Genomic DNA, 20,974 nt, shown 5'->3' with positions numbered 1-20,974 from the left:
ACCTCCTTACTGTATATCCATCTAGGACATACAACAAACAAACCACTCAAGGTACAAATAAGATTTGGACAATGTGTAATGGCTTATACACCACAGGGTATGTTAAGTCTAATTTAGGTAACATTTTGCTTTCTGTACTTACAGTTTATACTTTTACATTTAGTATGATTATTTAACTTGCCTCTTACAACTTAACACATAAGGAGGAATGAGATGCATGCAGTGTTCTGCGTACACCCAGCTGGACTTGCCAAAAGAGGACTGCCCACCAGCCAGCATGCTTTGAAACAGCTTGTGATAGTGACTTCCAGTCCATGCAGCCTGCTGGTGAAAATTGAAATAGTAAAGTAATTCATAGTTTATGTTACATAGAACATTTTTTTATTATAAGATACACAAGTTTGCAAATTCGCCAGTGGTTTCCAGTGGGAGGTTTTGAAATTTTAAAACTGTGTACAGTGCGACCTGTTTGAGTTATCTCAATGAAAACTGAACTGTCTTGACAAATTTCCTTGAGGACTAGGTGTGCCACATTTCAAAAAATTAGTCCATGGGGGTTTGAATTTTTCAATGCAGACAGACGGACATGGCCATCTCAATATGTGCTTCACACGTTATATACAAGCACACCTAAAACTTAGCATCTGCAAACAGCCAAAGGAGTAGATGTCTCCTTAGATCAATAAGTGCTTAAAGTACTCATAAATAAAATTTTAAAAAATGTAAATGCAATAAAAAGACATTTTATCTCTTAGTAAAATTTGGTTCTTGCTAGAATCATGGTTTAAATGTAGCAAAACAAAAGAAAGGAAATTAAATAATAAAACTTCTAACAGGAAAGAGAGAACTAGCCCTCTTCAGAGCTTTTCCTCTGATGCAGTCATGAAAAAGAAAGTGGTAGCTTTAACTTAAAAACTTTTCTTTTCCTGCTCATACAGAGGTCAGTGAAATGTATACAATTTAATAATTAGTTGTTGATCTGTAATATGGGTCATCCTCAGTTTTATTATGAAGTTATTCTGTGTTGATTTTATATGTAAACTGTTTTCTAAATGCTTTTGGTTAATTGCACCCTGTTTTTATATTTCTTTAAGGTCTTAATTTAGTTTCAGTACATTTTCTTAAGGTCTGTGCTCTTTGTTATGTTTTTTTTTTTTTTTAAACCAGGTAGAGAATCCACTGGAAGAAGCTATTAAATTCTTGACGCCATTGAAAAACCTAGTTAAAAATAAAATTGAAACTCACCTCTTAGCGTTTGAAATCTATTTTAGAAAAGGTATGTTGCATTTAAAATTGACCAGATTCAGATTCTTCAGAAAAGAAGTTGTATGAGGTGCTTTATACTCTAGAACATTTTTTTGTAATTCCAGAGTCATTTAAGTGTTTGTGTTAGCCACTCGTCTTTAAATATAAACTTTCTAGCTGACCATGAAAAAGTGTATTAATAAACCTTGTTTTTATATTGGTTTCTAGAAAAGTTTCTTCTTATGCTGCAGTCAGTAAAGAGAGCAACTGCTATTGATCCTGACCACCCCTGGCTTCATCAATGTTTAGTCCGATTTTTTAAAGGGAGTAAGTACTGTATTATTTAAGTTGAGTGGTACATGATAAAAATCACAGAATCTGTTCTGTGAAAAAGCCTGAAATACCCTGTTGAATTGTATCTGTTTATGTTGCAGTGTCAGAAAGCAAAGACTTACCGGAAGCAGTACGCACAGTTTTGCAACAGGAGACAAAACGATTGTTTGGGGAAACTAATGCTAAGAGTTTCAATGAAGCCTTCCTTCAAAAGCACTCAAATTCCGTTCCGCACAGAGTAGCAGGTATTGTGACATTAATATAAACAGAGCTGTCCTGTTCTGTATGTCCTTATTGTGAAATCTGCATTTGACTGACCTTTGTCTTCCATCTTTTTTTTTATTTAACAATGAATTGGCCACATAGTACAGTGGGGACAAATTGCAAAAATCTTTGATACAATTACAGTACACAAATGTTTTTTTTTTTTTATGGTAGAGTTAAACCAATTAATTTTGTGGTGGATATCACCTGTCTATTTATTTTTAGAAAAACTGTCAAATCTGTGTATATTTCATGGCACACGTCATGTAGATGATTCGAAACCATGATGGTAAAAGTAACAATTTTAAGTAATATTTTAAATGTTTTTTTAAAGGCTTTCAGTTCTCCTTACTTGGTTATCCAACCATAATTGTCTGGTTTTCTGCTTTCTTCGGCACTGTAGGTTAAATTTTGAATATCCAGTAAACAAACAATCTGTAATTCTGTTCATCTAAACATTAATTTTTTTACAATTGCATTCATTGAGTACAAAAATGTTCCATTTTTTCAAACTGGCTCCCAGCAGGAATCTAGAAGCTTTCTTTCTTTTTTGTTGGAGCTAAAATAGTACCCCCTCACTTAAGTGTGTAAATGTACTTTGCTTCTGTAGCCGTACCTGCATGCAATAGAATATAAACAACACTGGAAAAAACATAGAAGTACAAAGAATTGAACGTTGACCCATGAAGTGAATTGAAACTTGACTAGATTTTGTCAACCATCTGCCTCACTTCCTATATACTTGGAGTTATCCTGTATTATTGGATAGTGATCAGTCAGCACCACAGTCTTTTTGTGTTTATCTTGCTCTGCGGCCTGCTTCAGCTTGGTGTTTGTTAATACACTGGAGCAGTATGTCGGGCCTTGGCAGCTTTCTGCCTCATTGTCTTTCAGTGTCTTAAAATGTAACATGAAACTGTTACTTTAGTAAATCTGCATAACAAGCAGCTCTACATCAGTACTTACCAACTGTTTGCTACAGTTACATTCTCAAGAACAATGGCTTTTGCTTTCTGGTTAATTAAGGTTTCTTCCATTTATTTAAAACAAGATCATAGGTTAATAAAAAAAGGTTGTTGGAGTGGGGTTTGAAGATGCTATTTTAAAGCAGTACTCCACCCAGAAATTATACAGTATGTATTTTTTTTTTTGTCTGTTACCTCATGTTACTTTGCAGTGACGATTGAAAAAGAAATACCGTCTAGGGCTTTTGTGGAGAATGGACATAATGTTTCTAGTAGAATGGGAGCCAGTGGTGGCCAACATAGGACAACCACACACACTGTCCAAAACATCCCTGAAAAAAATTTCAAATTACTCATGTTGTATAATCCACATGTCAAGTCACCCAATCTTATCCTCATAACATGCAAAATGCATGGATTTTTTGCTAAAATATTGTTAAATAATTGACAAATGAAAGTAGTTCACAAATGGGAAGCCCTTTCACATGGGGTGGGTCTTGTATTCTAAAGAGCAATTCCATGTGAAAGGGCTTCCTGTTGGTGGCCTGTTTTCAAATTCTGGAGTTACTTATTCAATATTTCAGTTGAAAATACATGCATTTTGCATGTAGTGAGCAATATGACTGAATGGCTTGACGTAGGGATTATGCTCCGAAAGTAATGGGAAGATTATTTTCATTGAAGTTTTTGATGTTGTTAGCAGTTGCCCAGAGTTGGTCAGTATTTGCTTCCACTGTGTTTGTTCTCCATAAAAACATGAAATTAAAAATGTTTCTTGGCCATCACTCAAAACTACATGGGGTAAGAAATATATAAAAATTATATCCTGTTTTTAGTGGAGTATTCCTTTAAATACAATGCATTCAGTGAGGTGAACTGCTCCACTTGCTTAAGTACGGAATGTCAGCAGCAGATGTTACTGTACATGATCAGTTTTTAATTTGTGATATTATAAAACAATTGACAATTGGTGAATCTTTTCTTATTGGCACAGACACAAAATTAATTATATTTAATTTTGGTCATTTCAGAAAATATTTTTTTTGTTTCTGTTCACTGACGATGCCCACAGTTTATGTGAGGTGGAGGGTTAGACCCTCCCTCCAAACCGGTAATCAAACAGTAAATAAAGAATGTAATGAAAACAAATGAAATAAATGAAAACAATGATACCACCCCTGTTCCCCTTACGGTGATTACACATTAAATACAACAAAGCACAAACAAAACACGTACAGTAAATCATGGAAAAGTTAATAAAAAGCGGCAATGGATGAAATGTAATGATGAATATACGCGTAGATAGTCCAGAGATCCGCACGTTGAATAGGAATGTAAAGATAGTCCTACTGCTAGTTCCTGAAATGGTGAAGACGGGTGGACGTGTTCAGGAGCGCCCCTTTCTTTACAGGATGGCCATGAATCCACTTACAGTCCTCCTGTACACAGGCAGACTGCAGACAATCCAGACGCCAACCACGAAACGATCCAGGACAAAACGAATAAGTACAAGTAACCCAACAGAAGGCAGATGGACAGGAACTTGAAACACAAATTACAAAAACTTTTTTTTCCTTTTGGTCATCGGCTTCCTTTTTTAAAAGCTGCGCTGACATCCTTTGACCCCAACAGTCCCTGCACCCTCAGCAGAAGACCAATCGGAGTCACTGCAGGGACGGCTGGGAGTTACAGTTTCAAATTCTATTGACCACTTTCACCATCCCAAGCCACATTTTCCTCTGCAGTTGCTTCCTATTCTCTGTATAGTACAGTATTACCATAAAAATCGCAGAGGATATTTGCAGTTTCCACTAACAATTATTAGATAGGTTCTAAGGCAAACTCTGCAAATGACTGAGGCCGCGAACTCTGAACCGTGACTTCGCGGGGGTCTACTGTATTTGTATTTTCTATGGCTGGGAATCAATTAAAAAAAAATGATGTAATTGATCGCATAATTCAATGTATGAATTCTCAAATTGGCATATGAGAAAAAGATGTGTCAAAGTAAAATTAACCAATCGAAAACAACTGTTGACTTTGAATGCACTGATAAAGACTTATTTAATTGAATTCATAAGCATCTCTTAAAAGGGGGGCTTATATTAAAATTTGTGTTATAACTTTGCAAGTGCCACATTCAGTTGTTCATCACCATCAACGACTTTACAATTATACTGTAAACAAGTGTTTTTCAAGTTATCCAGGTATGCCATATAGGACCACCTGTAAGAGTGGGCAAAGGAACTAAGCAGCTGGGAAAATGCATCCAAAGCTCACTGTGCTGTGCCTGTGAACGCCAACTTCCAAGCTGCTGGGTTTTTTGCCTGCATCTGTGATAGTCGCACCCCTTCAGACAGTTTAGCAAGTGCACATTTAATGCTTTTGTGGTTGGTAAAATCGAAGTGTGCTTTGAGATTTTTTTTGGATTCCAAAATGTGTGCCACCGCAGAAAAGCGGTTGGAAAATACTGCTCTACCTATAACCTGGCGACTGGCAAGTTAAATACAGAGGTACTAGAGACTTAATTTGGTTTTAATGTCAGTCAAAGAAAATGTATTTTGCACATTTGTGATATAACACTGATTTGATATTCTTACAGAAACATGAAATGAAAAAAAAAAATCGTAATTTTTACCTTTGCCACTCTTCTTTAGGGCTACCATGTGTAAATCAAGGAAATGAATACCAGGTCCACATACTGATCTTGTGGCATGGCACTGTAATTTGAAAGTTCAAATAAAATTTTATTAAAATTTTTAAAGATAGTATATAAATACAGTACTGGATATGTATTTTTGTTTTGTATTGGTTAAAAAAATGCTTCCCTGACCAAACTGTGTACTGCCTGACGCGATTGCCTTGCCACATTAATTGCAAAAATAAACATGTTAACTTTCCCAGGCCTAGTATTTACATGATGGTTCAACCTGTAGTTAGTAAGTAAGTGACTGTCTGTTTTGTGTCTCCTCATTCAATGAGCTGCCCTTTATGCTATATTTATTTCAAGCTGAAGCTGTATCTAAAAATGTAACCAGGGACCATCTCTGAAAGGGGCAAAGTTAAAAGTGTAATTTGGTACTAAAAATGCTATAAACGCAGCAAAACCATGTGTGGCATATATTTGAATTCAGGAGTATAAGAGTAACTGCAAACTATGGCTTATGTGTAACAAACACAGTTATGATCATTAAGGCCAGTGCTGTTTTTAGTGACATACTTAATATTAAATGTCTTTAAGATATCTTGAAAATCAAACAACTGTTTTTATTGGCATTCTGAAGTACAGGATGGGAAATTACCTCTCGCAAAGAACAAAATTCAGACCCTGATTTAAAGGAGTTATTGATCACTTTAGAAAAAAGTGTAAATAATAATATTAAAATATACACTGTGTATTAGACAGGAATTTGCTGTCTTTTCATATGTCAGTTTTTGAAAGTCTGTTACTGTTTTTTTATCAAGCAGTTTATTGTTGATAAAGAATTCTGTTATTGGTATTAGCTGCCAAAATGTTTGTGCACCCTTAGTTTCTAGGTGCAAAACTCATTTCTTTTTATCTGTCTGAGAATGTTAACTGATCTGTACCTTTTCACCTTTCCCCCCAAGCTGCTAAGATGATGTACTACTTAGATAGCTCCACTCAGAAGAAGGCTGTAGAACTTGCCACAGCACTTGATGAATCCCTTAACAATAGAAGCATTCAGGTGAGAAACAGGAATTCAGTTTTGTGCTCATCCTTAACTCTTTGAAGGTTGAGAATTTATTTTTTCCAAAAAACTCTGTTTTCTGAAAAGTACAGAAAGCAATGGTTTCACCCATATATCAACATAAAATGTCTGTCGCTGTAATGGCTGCTGTTGGCAGCTGTTCAGCATCTCTGGCAGCACCAGTGGTCAAAATCAATGAAGCTAACGTTCCTTCTATCAAAGAGAGTCAACCTAAAATGTAACGGAGAGTTTTGTCACAATTTATAGCTAATTACTGTCCTCTATCTCTGAAGTTTGATATAAGTTGACATCTACCCTGAAAGAGTTAAATCCAAGACCCCTTTTATGGACCTTTTATTCTGTGTATTGTGGAGGGACTCGCAAAGTGAAGATGTGTATGCGTCTTCTGTAAGGCAAAATTCATGCACAGTACTAGCACAGCACACACAGTACTAGCACACTTCCATAGCCATAAATATTTGTGGTCCTTCAGTAAATTGACTCTTTTTTTTCACCTACCAGAAACATTTTTTTCTGTGGACTACTTTAAAAAAAGAAAAAACAAACATCATGGCATGGCATGATAAGCAGTATTGTATTTTAAATTCATTTGCTAAGCACCCATCATTACTTACATTCATATTGTCGTACAAATACAGTGACACATATAAATAAATTAGGATGTGACATAACAGACTGGCTTTTTTAATTTCTCGTGCTGGAATTTCAAGTTGAACTGCTTCTTTTTATATTCCTTAAGAACCAAAGTCGTGGTTACCCTGCTGGCCTGTTTCCTTTCAGTGTTACTCCTTTAACCCCCTCAGAATTCTCCAAAGCCATTAGCAGTCCTTTTATTCTTAAATGTTGTACAGTTTGCGGTGTTTGCCACACACATCTCTTCATCCTCCTGATGGATTTCCACCATGCTGTTCTTTGTTTTCCACATTTGTTTTAAATGCAGTTGCTTATGCTGCATGGTCATTTAGCAAGTTCCTTTTTGGATTCTTTGGTCATTAGTCTGGTCTTTCTTTTGTTCTAAATAAATGGTTTAATAATCTATAAAATATGGAGTGTGTGTGTTCACATGATGAGTAGTTTCTGCGGGGAACTAAACAACGTTGTCCATAATACTTTCAGTAAACTCTTTTATTTCTTCATCAGATCTGTACAGAGGTGCTAGAAGCTCTACACACTGGAAGCCTTGGAGATGATAAGGAAAGGGCAGAGCTTTACAGAGCAGACTGTCACAAGATTTACCCCTATACACTGGCCTTCATGCCGCCTGGCTATGAGGAGAATATGAAGATTACAGTGAATGGGGATGCCTCAACTGAGCCAGAGGAACTGGCCAATGACATGTGAGCCTGACTAAAACTGAGGAGCCAATCACTTTTTTGACCACGACAGATTTTTGTCATGCACCTGCAGTACAGCGTTTGAAGTTTATATCGCGCAAAGAACTGAATGATATAATTGAATTTGGGATAACGTTTAAAAAAAAAAAAAAGGCCATTTTACATTTTTTAATCCTGCTGACTACTTCTAAAGAAAAAAAATAATAAATTCCACAAAAACAAAGTAAATTCTCTGGAACCATTTGCACACAACAGGATATTCTTAAAAGGTATTACTGGTTATATTTAAAAGAAAAGATATTGGCGTTGTTCTAGTATGAATTTCCCATGTTTTTAAACTAATTTATACAAAATAAAAACTAAAAAAAGGTCTGTTACAAATAACAGGGGTTAGGTGTGTGCTACCAGTGCATCACCAATGTTTGATTTCCAGTTGCAGTTTCTGTGGGACAGCAGCGACGCTGCTCTAGCACCAGTAGGGTTGTGCACAATCAGGTAAAGCACCAGAGCTTCGGTTATACCCATTGAATAGACAGACGTGCTGCAGGAACCTCGCAGGAAGCAAAAAGACATTTACGCTCTAGGCAGCCGACCTGATCACTGCCCGGAGCGCGATGCGAGAATCAGTGGTTCAGAGCATCTGTCTCTTAGGTGTCCGAAGTACGCAGATGCTACATCTTCCAAAATGTTCCTCTCTAGCTCTCATTGTTTTTCTTTGTCTTCATTTAAGAACAAGAGGCGCTCCCTCTCTGTCTAAGGCAGTTGACACGTTGGTAAAGCACTAAATATGGCCCATACTGGATTTTCTAAAGCTTTCCCCTTCAAAACTGCTCAGGAGGAAAACTTCCTTTTTCTTGCAATGTTTTGGGGAAAAAAAAAACGTTAACATAAAGACAAGTAGAGTTTCTACTTTACAAACTGTACTCCCCAAGTGTGTGCAGAGGTAATGTGCTGCATTAAAATCTTGATACCTCTGGATCTTTTCCACAGTGTAAGATTGTTTTCTTTTTGTAATATTTAACACCATGGTGTTTTTTCAAGAGAATTATTTCTCAATCAACAGTTTCAAGAAAAGTCAGACTTTGTACATTTTCTCCAAGGGGTGCCTGCAATTTATTTTTCATTCACAGCCAGACCAGCTTCTCTTTCAGTTGTAAAGTTGATACCCTCGTCATCATTCATGAGGTACCAAATATACAATGCAATAAACTGTTTTCAAAAGTAATAAACTGGTGGTTTATTGGAGCCGTCTTTTTGCACCCAGGCCACTAAAGTCGAGGTCCAGTGCGTGATGATTCTCGCCCTCCTTCCATGTAACAGTGGTGTTGGAAGAGTTTGGATGTTCATGTGTTGGTGGTTGTCATTCTCTCGATTTCTCTTTCTGTTTTCCTTCAGGAAGAAGTACTACTCATTGGAGAACGTCAAACATTTTAAGGGTGTAATGGTCATCCTTTTTACTTTTTTTAATTAATCTTTTAGAATATTTTTTAATATTTAAACACTTCATGACTTTAGAGTTTTTTCAGATTTTCAAATGAAGCATTCAGTGAGAAAGTGAACATGCCACTGTGTCCATAATTTGGACTAAAATGTAACTTTGGAAGTGTGCTAGCTGCGTTTTGAAATCAACCTCCTTTGTCCTCATGCATTGCTGTCCTGCTTTTATTTGGTTCAATAATTGAGTCTTCACAGCAGAATCCTTTGTCATTTCTCTAACTGGCACGCCTGCTCCATCATTCATTATGTCCTTGGACTGCCTTACACGCACGGTGTTTGATGCCATTGTATGTAGGCAACTATATGGTGAATTTCAAAGACCACGTAGCTTGTGTTCATTGCTGATATTTTCACGCTTTTGCCAAAAAAATGTGAGCATATATGTGTATATGTATATTAAACACATTCTTACATTTTTTTCTGCATTTCAAGGCTACACTCCCAAATCATGGTGCCATGGAATGGCGTGTCGATTAGCACATGCGGCTCTGCTCGTTTGACAGCAGTGACCTATAAGCTTCCTGTTCCTGACGATTACTTTTTTATTGGTCTGCTAGATCCTCTACCCTCTGACTACCTTCACAGAAGTTATTCTTCTGGCACACGTTGTCTCTTCTTGTTGCTTCACCCTTTTTCTTGATCCTTTTTGATATTACTTTAACTTTTGAGACATTTATCCATGCTCTGGTCATTTTGTCTCTCTTTACATTGAAAATCACAGCTTCTGTGTTGTTTAGTTTCAAGTCCAACTCCTATCACCACCGCTTGGGTGGCTAATGGCCTAACTTGTCCTCTTGTCTAGAACACTCCATTGGTGTTCCTCATGGATCAGGACTGACTTCTACTCCCCCTCCATTCTTTCTCCAGTGACTTCTAATGGGGGGTTCTTACCATGTGGCTGCCTAATAAAGCACATTTTGGGGTCAGTGTAGAAATTCAAAATCAGTTTTATTGCATTTATTTAATTAAACATTTTATTTTAACCATTTATGTATGTTATTTGGGAGTAATTTAATATTTTAATGGCTGTTAAGATTTCCCTCCTCATTGTGATTTTTAGTCTCTTTTTCCCCCCAGGTGTTCTGGTTATTTAATCCATTATTATAATACAATAATGAGTATTAATGAGTGGTCTGACACTGAAGCAGTTACAGGCTTTCATCTTTCAAAGTTTTGGCCTGGGTGGCTGCTCTCCTTGTTGTTATTTATCATTATTAGGATTCTATTCAGGAGAAACTAACAAAAACAAGAAAGAAGCTCCACAGGATGTAACCTTCACGTGTATTTGGAGACTGGGTTTGAAAGTTGGAGTGTTTGGAAAATCTTCTAGTCACTGCGTTAATAAATTCATTATCATAGTTTTGTTTGTTACATTTTTTGTAACAGTGAATTATATTCAAAGATAAGTGGTATTAAAATGCATGTGTGCTGGCTTCTTTTTAATAGCATTTTACAATATGATGTGGCTGACATGGCTTTCATTGATGGCAGAATCCAACTCAAGTGCTGAGAAGATCCATGTGCTGTTGTTGGATGTGACAGGTCTGAGGCTAGTTGTACATGAAATTTCTTAAACATAAGATTTTTTCAAAGAATTTAAATCTTTGCTGAAGTCTCAAGTTAAAATCATTGCCTCGTCCAAACATGATAGATCGTGGATAACTGTGGTGTTTAGCTGATAAATTACAGTGGCGGCATTGAAATACTGAATCATGATAATCTTTAGGTAACGCAGCGATCAGTTTGTTTTTCGTGTAGTGGAAATGTCGTGTACACGTCTAGTCAGTGTAACATAAATGTCACCAAGCCGTCTAGGAGCCATCATACGTTTCTATATAGGTTAAGATACTTTTATTTGTTTTCAACTTTTATGGACATGAACATCTTGTAATTTAACCCGCTTTGATTTCAGGGAGCACAGGTCACAAAGCTGCCAAGTGCATGATGGGTCTAAGGCAGTTGGCGTATAACAAGACCTCCCTCTGCTTTCTGGCACAGTAACAGATCGTACGCATCTTGTATGGCGATGAATAAACAAACAGTGGCATTACTGTGGCATTGAGTAATTAAGGACATGCCTAATGTGTCCTACCTTCTTGTATGGTCACACTCGGGCAGACCAAACTGTGCACATCTGCCCTGCTCCATCCCAAGGTGTGCCTGCCTTATCAAACATAACTGCTTGGCCGTCCACAGTATCTGTCAAACAAGTAAAAAAACAACGATAAACCATTCACTCTCAAGATCAAATTTAAACAGTAAATTGGTTGATAGTTGAAGTCCCACAGATTTGTTTCTCTGTTTGAAGGTAGAGGAGTTGACCGATTCAGCAGAGCTTTTCAATGAGATTTTGAAATGTCAAATTATTGTGATATCTCAGTGGAAACTGAACAAATCTCCAAGAGTTAAGTGGGCCGCATGTCACTTTGAGACAGACAGACAGACAGACAGACAGACATGGCTATCATAGGAGGTGCTTGTTGTATTTATATGTGAACCTACCTAAAAATGCACATTAAAAAGAAACATAAAAGGGAGATGGGCATTTAAAACTGTAATAAAAGCACAAATATTTCTAAATGGCTTATGAATGTAAAACGAACTCTGCTGTGCTTTTTAGAATGCAAGATGTAAGAGAAGACACCAGCTCTATGAACGGGTGAGAACAAATACTTGCAGCCACAGGGAAGCTCCAGGACTGAGTCTGACTTGTCACCTTTGTCACCTTTTTACAGATTGTCTGAAGATCTTCCATTCATTGTCATCTTTCAGACCGCAGGTCTGAGCCCAGCTCTCCCGTTGTCTTCCTACTATTTCCTTGTGGTGCCTTTAACCTCTGAACGTCCAGCAGGTTCAACCTGGATGTTTGCCTCTCCCTCTATAGATGTACTGTAGTTGCTGATGTCAGCTACTGAACAGGACATTCCTGATGCTGCTTCTTCACATCTTCCTTTCTATCTTCATGTTTAACTGAGTATTTCAAGGCTGGGCCCCCAACTGCTACCCAACGTTGGGGTGTCTGCTACTCAAATATTTTGTTGCTCACTGTCACCCCACTATTTCCCTTTCTGTCTTTTGTCTTCAAGTTCCTGTCAACAGTGGCTGTCCTGGTCTACAGCTCACCATGTGTGTGTGTTCCTTCACTCTCCTCCAGTCTTTAAGATGTCTTTGTCCTCGAGGCTGTGGACAATCTGAACTCCTTACCATCTTGTGTCTCTTGAAGGCCCAGCTCTGCCCTGCGTGGCTGCAGCTTGTTCAACTACCTGAGCTTCTCTAGTCCTTTGACTTTGTGAGCTTCCAGGGCTTGTTCTGTATTTCCTGTTAACTTTTTATCTTCTTGCTAAACACTAGGACATCTTCAGCGGAGTATTCTTAAGGGCACAGTGGTGGTTGTGTGTTGGTCTGTAGAGGAGCCTCCAGCATAGGAACATGTTGGAGTGGAACAGCCCAAAGTGAACTCTTGGTCAGTGAGCCCCCTGGTAAGTCTAACTGGAGCTGTTGACTAGCCACCTAAATTGAGAGACACCAAGGCACATTAACTTGCTGAAACCATAGAGCAGATGTAGCCGTCAATTCAGTGGAGTTTTCTTTTTAACAGAAAGCACCTTAAATGGCAGCACAGTGGTAGCAATGCTGTCTGTCAGTAAGGAGACCCAGGTTCACATCCTGGATTTTCCCCATGTTGTGGTTGCATGTTCTACCCGTGTCTGTATGGGTTTCCTCTCATAGCCCAAAGCCATGTTCAGTGGATTGCTGATATGGCCCCAGTGTGTGTGTGTTCATCCTGAGAAAGGTTGGTACCCTGTCCCGGTGATGCCCCTGCCCTGTGCCCAATGCTTGCCAAGATGGGCACCAACTCCCTGTGACCAGTGACCCTGCCCTGGATAAGTAGGTTTGGAAGATGGCTCCATTACAGCTACGTAAAAGTGTCATCTAGTCAAGCTCACCCTTGAAGTTACAAAATATAGTGGACGTTGACTTTGATTACATTTGAGAGGGGCAGAGCGCCAGGGCTTATCCTGTCAGAGTCGAGTGCAGGGCATCATATTTAAAGATGTTAGGCCCAAGTATCTCAACTCATCATAAGCCATATTTACCAACACTTGAGAAGCCCCTGGGTGGGATGCACTCCAGTCTTTTTAGAGTTTGTCTTTCTTTGAGTTGACATCTGCCACCACAAACAGAGTAGGCTGCATGTACACCAAGTGAGCCAGTAAGCTGGTGCTGCTAAGACCTTCAGGTCTGGTGTAGGCTATATTTGATTTATTCCTCCTTCTACCCACCCCAACTTTGTGCTTCTTATGTGAAGATGAACGTGCTTTTTAGAGTGTCATGTGCAGATGTGTGTCGACGACAGCGTTTACTCCAGATGTGGTGTCCCTCTGCTTTTTCTAGGATGGCGGTTTCTTAATGTGTATTTTCAGAAGGCGCCTTTAGATTGTACAGTGAGGGAGAATCTCCATTGTGGATGACTTTACTATCTGAGAGAATGAGAATCATCATGCTTCTGATAGTCTTGAATACCAAAATATAGTTTTTTTTTTCAAGTAACACACAAATACTTTGGTACTTTATCATAACATTTAGTAGATCCTGTTGTGTTATCAGGTCCTTCCTGCGTGGGTTTCCTCCAGGTCCTCTGGTTTCTTCCCACACTCCAAAGACATGCAGGTTAGGTTGATTGGCGATTCTAAATTGGCCCTAGTGTGTGGGTTGGCACCCTGCCCAGGATTGGTTCCTGCCTTGCGCCCTGTGTTGGTTGGGATTGGCTCCAGCAGACCCCTGTGACCCTGTGGTCGGATTCCGCGGGTTGGAAAATGGATGGATGGATGTTGTGTAATTTCTGGATTGACAACAAACATAGAAATTGGGGAAGACTAAGATTAAAATCAGGAGATGGCTTGGACCTGCAGCCCCAGGGGACCCCCAGGACTGACCATGAGAAGCTCCACGTTTGATCCCCCCACAACCCAAAGATGTGCTAATGTACTGTATGTGTGCCCTGTGATCGACTGGTGCCTGGTGCTCTTCTGGGAGTTGATGAAATTCAGACAACACACAAACTTGAAAGTCTATTAAGTAAACGCACCATGAGCCGCATAGCATGATGGTGTAAACGGCCAGTATCCTACTAGAGCACCACTTCTTGAGTAATGGAAACTTTTGGACAGACAATATTTAGCCAGTGGACAACGGGAGAAAGCTCTGAGCAGACTGACACCTCTGTCACACAAACCTTCTTCAGTGCCATTTGTATTGCTTGCAGTTAGAAGGTAGCTGGCACATTTCATTGCTCCCTCTTCCTCTTTCTCCTCCTCCTCCTTTCATCGGCTTCACTTTATGTTAAAAGGATTCAGCTGGGGCATTCATTGGGCTATTACAAGTGGCCCAGCAGGTCAGCATTGCCACCTCGTAAGACCTCCCTGTGCCTGGTGTGGCTTTTTTCTCATGTCGTAGTTGTTGTGTGCATCCGGCTCATTAGTGAGGCGGTGCACAAACACCCCCAATGCCCTCCACCCAGCGGTCCTTGGGTAAGCTTCAATCCCCTGACCCTAACTTTGGTAAGGCAGCTTGGAGACCATTCTGTTTTAAAATAGTGTGAGTCTGTGGTTTGGAAGTGAGTGACCACTGGTATGTGGCTGTCAATGTCCTGTAGAAACTCCGATCTCACCTCTGCTAATGCACATTTGGGTATTGCCAGCAGACTTCTACCCAAAGAGACTTACTGCTCTTACCTGGCACATTTGAGTCACAAGCAAACTAACAAGTCTGCTCTGAGATGAAGAGAGAATATCCGGACTAACCCACCACACAAGTGACGAGATGTCTGGAGCTGACAGGCAACACTTCCCACTGTGCTGCCCTGTTTATGTCACTTTATGAAGGGCGCTATATAAGACAGATGTGCTGAACCAGCAGCTGTGTCGTCAGAAGTGACCGAGTGGTGCGTGCAGGTCCACTTTTCTTTGGCGTAGCTAAGTGGTCCTTCCCTTGTTAGCTGGAGGCCTTTCTTCATGATTCTTTGACACAGCAGCCCATCAAAAATTAAAAATGCTCTGTCTTTTCAATCGTCTGATTCGGTTGACGTGAACACGTCTGTTGGTGATGCTAGACTGGCTGGACTCACACATGGCAGCCTGTCATTTCAGTTCAAGGGCACTATGGCCTCATTTGAACTTCATAAACTGCAGTGCCAGTGTGTGCCTAATACGGCCAATCACAAATTCTGCAATGTGACGTCTTTTTAGTTTGACAGAAGACACACAATGTTGCCTGCAGGAATTTTCATCAATTCATTTTATTTAGTTTTCATATTTTGCTTCGCATGCACTCACTCAAAGCTGCTTGTTTTTGTTTTGATTTTTCCAAAACATTGGAGCCATCGCATTGCAGAAGCCCCCGAAGCACCGGCGGCCCCCCTTCCAGGTTTTCCCTGTGCCAACAAAGCTTTTCTCTCAGTTTGCAGACTCTGCGGTGACCAGTGTGAGTGTCCCGTGCAGTGCAGGCTCTTGTGTTGTGCCTCCTGAAGGTGGGATAGGATTGAGCTGCGGCATCATGGACAACTTGAAGAAAAATATGAACATCTGCTGGCTTTGTTTTTCTGGTGTGCCAACTTGTTTTTACAAAAAAAAAAAATTCTATTCAGCAGTGCTTGCAAGAAAAGTATGCTCCAGGTTAAGATAAGTGGTAATGAACTCTGGGAAGTCCCGCTTCTGCACAACTTCCAGGAATATGGAAATGGCTGTATTGAGCCGCTCTTTGTCTCTGGGGGGAAAAAAAATTCACATAACACGTCAGCGATGTTAAACAAAGTAAATGTGAAATCCTAAACATGGAATCATGGGTGGCCACTTCACCCTGGGACAGTCAGAGTTTAAGAGAGGCAGAAGGAAGGTCCTCACGAGGAAATGATTCCGTGTGCAGTCAGCATCAAAAATGGAGTCTTTTAGACTTGCAGACCACTCAACTCAAACACCATGACTGACGTTTGATGAGTACGGGCCAGCTGAGGGCGGCTGGTGCCACAAAGAGCCCAAATAGGTGGCCATGAAGCTCCGTCACTGCCAGGCTGTGTATTTGACAGGCTTCTATGTAACTGCTTATGAAAAATTATTCTATCATCCACTATATAAATTCTTATTATTATGGTACATTGCTTGTTTTTTCTTTTTTTATTTTCATTATGGTGCTGTACAAGTCTGTGACGACACATCTCTTGGGCTCAGCCAGCAGAAACGCTGAGAAAGTTATTTTTTTCCAGAGATTTCTAGCAACAAGAAGCAAAGCTGCTAGTTGAGCACCAACTGGTTTATTGTACCAAACCAACCTTATCCTAAAGTTGTAGAAAGTATCAACACGCCCTGGCATTTGAAGAGCCTAGACATGCTGGAGTGCCACCATTGGTGACAAACTGCAGCCCATCATAGCCTTCCACCCCTCAGACCCCTGCACAGTAACGACACCCGGAGAAGACATGAGCTGTCAAAACAGTGAGGGTCCCAACTGCTGAAGCAACATTCTTTCTGCAAAATTTCAAATGTGGATTTTTTAGCAAAGCCTGGCATGGACTTCATACAAGCTATGAATCAAAATACTTGGATTATGATTTTATTTTTATTTTGCTGCCATTGTGGCTTACTTTCAGGCAGTACTCTATGCGAAACACCTTCTCCACAGGCCCTGGCCCACTTGAGGAGCTATTGACTCTCAGCTGGATATGTTCACCACAAGAAACCTGTGAGTGACTGAGCAGGACATGTGTGGTGGTTTTCGACTGCCTGTTCTCTATTAACACTAGAATTACCAGAGCCTACGAAAAAACTCGTAATTCCGTCCCACCTTAAATTGCTTCTTAAATCCCTTCACACCTCTCTGCCAGCGTCCTTTGTCTTCTAAATCTGCTGATAAAGAGAAGCTAGGAGCAGCCGGCTATTCCATCCCCCCACCAATTTAGAACGTGCACGAACTTCTCTCAGCTCATGCCTTGATTGAGTATCTGGGAGTGAAGTGGAGTTTTAGAGTGAAATAATAGATCGTTATTTGGAACACACGCATTTCATGTCTGTTCCGTTTCTACAGTAATCTGTGTCAACACATTGTTAAAACAGAAACGTTTTTATATTCTAGTAGTAGATGACAAAATGTAGGCATAAACTATATAGTGTATGAAGCCTGAAGTCCAAATAGCAAAGAAATATTTTCACAAGAATAACACAATTGCGCTTTTATTCAAAAATATAACTGCAGAAACAAAAAGCCGCCTTAACATGCGACATTGACAGAAGTTTATTGTAACTGCCTCCGTGGTTCAATAGACTCAGCCCCCGCTTGGGAATTAAGGGGTCATGGGTTCGATCCTGCGCCCCTCCGTTTTGAGAAGTAAACTGCTCTTAGTCTTACTGTTTTAGAATAAAAGCATACATTTGATTTCAGTCTGTAACAGCCGGTGCAGTTTATGATCCTTGTAAAGGTTAGCTTTTTTTTTTTTTTAATTCACTTTTCATTCTCTCAGTCGCGTTCAGAATCAATCCATACAACCCCATCTGACACGGCTGTTTTCACTAAAGACGCACTATAGCTTCATACATTATATAGTTTATGCCTACATTTTGTCATCTACTACTAGAATATAAAAAACGTTTCTGTTTTAACAATGTGCTGACACAGATTACTGTAGAAACGGAACAGACATGAAATGCGTGTGTTCCAAACAACGATCTATTATTTCCACTCTAAAACTCCACTTCACTCCCAGTTACTCAATCAAGGCATGAGTTGAGAGAAGTTCGTGCACGTTCTAAATTGGTGGGGGGATGGAATAGCCGGCTGCTTCTACATTCTCTTTATCAGCACATTTAGAAGACAAAGGACGCTGGCGGAGAGGTGTGAAGGGATTTAAGAAGCGATTTAAGGTGGGATGGAATTACGAGTTTTTTCGTAGGCTCTGGTAATTCTAGTGTTAAAGCAGTGAGTGGCCACTTCACACTCATTCAGTTTTCCGACATTATAACGTATAATTTTTCAGACTTCCTTTTATCTTAATGCTTCTAACCTAACCGCTGCGGATGCTTTCAGAGAAGTGCTGACTCATCTAAAGAACTTCATCTGCATCATTGGCCTCCCCAAGACTGAAATGAAGAAAATGAGAGCTAAGTCCCCTGTCTGAAGGAGGAATGTACTCAACCAAGAGAGAAGTGCATTTCTTCATAACCACAGCAAAGCTTTAGCAGACAAAGTTAAGTAATATGACTTCTTCTTCTTCTTCTTACGCCTGCTCCTGTTAGGGGTTGCCACAGCAGATCATCTTCTTCCATATCTTGCTGTCCTCTGCATCTTGTTCTGTTACACTCATCACCTGCATGTCTTCTCTTACCACATCCATAAACCTTCTCTTAGGCCTTCCTCTTTTTCTCTTACCTGCAAGCTCTGTCCATAGCATCCTTCTCTCAATATACTCATCATCTCTCCTCTGCACATGTTCAAACCAGTGCAACCTCGCCTCTCTGACTTTGTCTCCCAACCATCCAACTTTAGCTGACCCTCTAATGTACTAATTTATAATCCTGTTCATTCTTGTTACATCCAATGCAAATCTTAGCATCTTTAACTCTGTCACCTTCAGCTCTGTCTCCTGCTTTCTGGTCAGTCCACCGTCTCCAACCCATATAACATAGCTGGGCTCACTACCGTATTGTAGACCTTCCCTTTCACTCTTGTCACAAATCACTCCTGACACTCTTCTCCACCCATTCCACCCTGCCTGCACTCTCTTTCTCACCTTTCTTCCAGAATCCCCATTACTCTGTACTGTTGATCCCAAGTATTTAAACTCATCCACCTTCGCCAGCTCTACTCCCTGCATCCTCACCATTCCACTAACCTCCCTCTCATTTACACACATGTATTCTGTCTTGTTCCTACTGACCTTCATTCTTCTCCTCTCTAGAGCCACCTCTACAGCTCCTCCACCTCTCCAGGGTCTCCTCAACCCGTTCCCTACTCTCTCTACAGATCACAATGTCATCAGCAAACATCATAGTCCATGGGGACTCCTATCTAATCTCGTCTGTCAGCCTGTCCATCACCATTGCAAATAAGAAAGGGCTCAGAGCCGATTCCTGATGTAATCCCACCTCCAATTTGAATGCATCCATCACTCCTACTGCAGACCTTGCCACAGTCACACTTCCCTCGAATACAGTATATCCTGTACAACTCTTACATACTTCTCTGCCACTCCCGACTTCCTCATACAGTACAACAACTCCTCTCAAGGCACCCTGCCATATGCTTTCTCCAGGTCCACAAAGACTCAATGCAACTCCTTCTGGCCTTCTCTAAACTTCTCCATCAACATCCTCAGAGCAAACATCACATCTGTGGTGCTCTTTCTTGGTATGAAACCATACTGCTGCTCACTAATCATCACCTCACTTCTTAACCTAGCTTCCACTACTCTTTCCCATAACTTCATGTTGTGGCTCATCAATTTTAGCCTCCTGTAGTTACTGCAGTCCTGCGCATCCCCCTTAGTGAATGAACTAATATGAAAGTGAACTAATATGACAATAGCAAAAAAAAAATGGATAAGTGGCCTAGAAAATCAGGAGAATTGTGGGGCGAGTTCTTTCAGCTTATCCCGTACAGTATATCCACTCACACAGATGGCCTACAGCCAGTGGCATAGCTAGGGGGGCGGAGGGGGCGGTCCGCCCCGGGCGGCACATTTTTGGTGGCGGCATTATTGGCCACAAGGCTCAGTACAGTTCGTGTGTAAGCAGCAGGGTTCGGAAAAATATCACTCATGTATGAAAAAAGTCAAATTCTCTGATTTTTAAACACAAATGCTTGAAAAATAATGTTCAGACTGGCCTTCTGCATCAGACACAGCAGTTGAAATGTATGAGGCAATGACAAACATAAACGTTACACCGATAATAATTTCTAGGAACATAAACAACTAATTTACAATTTATAATTTCGTTATTAATCCGAATGCGTTCTTGCTCTGCACAGAAAACATCCCCACCTATCACTTGTACGCTACTTTGGTTGTGGTTTTCGTAGCGTAATTATATTTAACTAATAATTAGAACACGGCTTATCAGTGCGTCTATACTATATTCTTGTCTAGTTGATGCTTATAAATGTATATAAAAAATATTGCTGTTCTTTATATATGAATAAATCTATGCAAAATGTATCTTAATTTTTCTCTATACGTCATTTTAATTTTCTATTTAAATAGTTTAACATATTCAGATATGTTGGAGGGTGGCACGCACTCGAGCTACGCCACTGGCTACAGCAGACCCAATTCTCAGTCAGCCAGCCAGCCAGCCATTTGACCACTACCTGATCTCTTAACTTAGCAGGTCTTTCTGCATTCAGAACAGAACAGCAGTGTGATTTTTATTTTGAAGATATTTACAATTAATTCTATTTTTGCTATAGCTTTAAATGCTTAATTCTGTTTTGTTGGTATACTATTAATGTGACCGTTTTCTGTGTAGTTTGCTCACTTAATTGCATTCTAATAATGAAAATTAACAAGGAGAGGAGCAGACAGCCAGGTAAATGACACTCAATGGAACCCTGCAAGAGT

At 39.9% G+C, this 20,974-nt stretch overlaps 2 protein-coding genes and 1 long non-coding RNA gene across 4 annotated transcripts in view; 1 reads left to right on the top strand and 2 right to left on the bottom strand.

Moving 5' to 3' along the window:
- naa15a (N-alpha-acetyltransferase 15, NatA auxiliary subunit a) overlaps positions 1 to 9,097 on the top strand; it is a 116,673-nt gene extending 107,576 nt beyond the window's left edge. The window contains exons 16-20 of the mRNA XM_039751663.1: positions 1,168 to 1,276; positions 1,474 to 1,572; positions 1,680 to 1,823; positions 6,417 to 6,514; positions 7,679 to 9,097. Of these exons, the coding sequence (XP_039607597.1) occupies positions 1,168 to 1,276; positions 1,474 to 1,572; positions 1,680 to 1,823; positions 6,417 to 6,514; positions 7,679 to 7,879 (651 nt within the window). The 3' untranslated portion in view covers positions 7,880 to 9,097. The remainder of the gene's footprint in view (positions 1 to 1,167; positions 1,277 to 1,473; positions 1,573 to 1,679; positions 1,824 to 6,416; positions 6,515 to 7,678) is intronic.
- On the bottom strand, positions 191 to 14,012 carry LOC120527818. Its single transcript, XR_005633409.1, has 3 exons — positions 11,462 to 14,012; positions 5,446 to 5,527; positions 191 to 321 (listed from the first exon to the last, which is right to left on the bottom strand). It is a non-coding gene; the product is annotated as an uncharacterized LOC120527818 (long non-coding RNA).
- A 1,608-nt stretch (positions 14,013 to 15,620) lies between these two features.
- The window catches only part of mlsl (malate synthase-like), a 35,049-nt gene continuing 29,695 nt past the window's right edge, over positions 15,621 to 20,974 (bottom strand). For both annotated transcript variants that reach the window (XM_039751661.1, XM_039751662.1), the window contains one exon: positions 15,621 to 16,134. In XM_039751661.1, the coding sequence (XP_039607595.1) occupies positions 16,008 to 16,134 (127 nt within the window). In that variant the 3' untranslated portion in view covers positions 15,621 to 16,007. The remainder of the gene's footprint in view (positions 16,135 to 20,974) is intronic.

Source organism: Polypterus senegalus, chromosome 4 (assembly GCF_016835505.1).
Source record: "Polypterus senegalus isolate Bchr_013 chromosome 4, ASM1683550v1, whole genome shotgun sequence".
Lineage (NCBI taxonomy): Eukaryota > Metazoa > Chordata > Cladistia > Polypteriformes > Polypteridae > Polypterus > Polypterus senegalus.
This window is presented reverse-complemented; position numbering and strand designations above follow the sequence as displayed.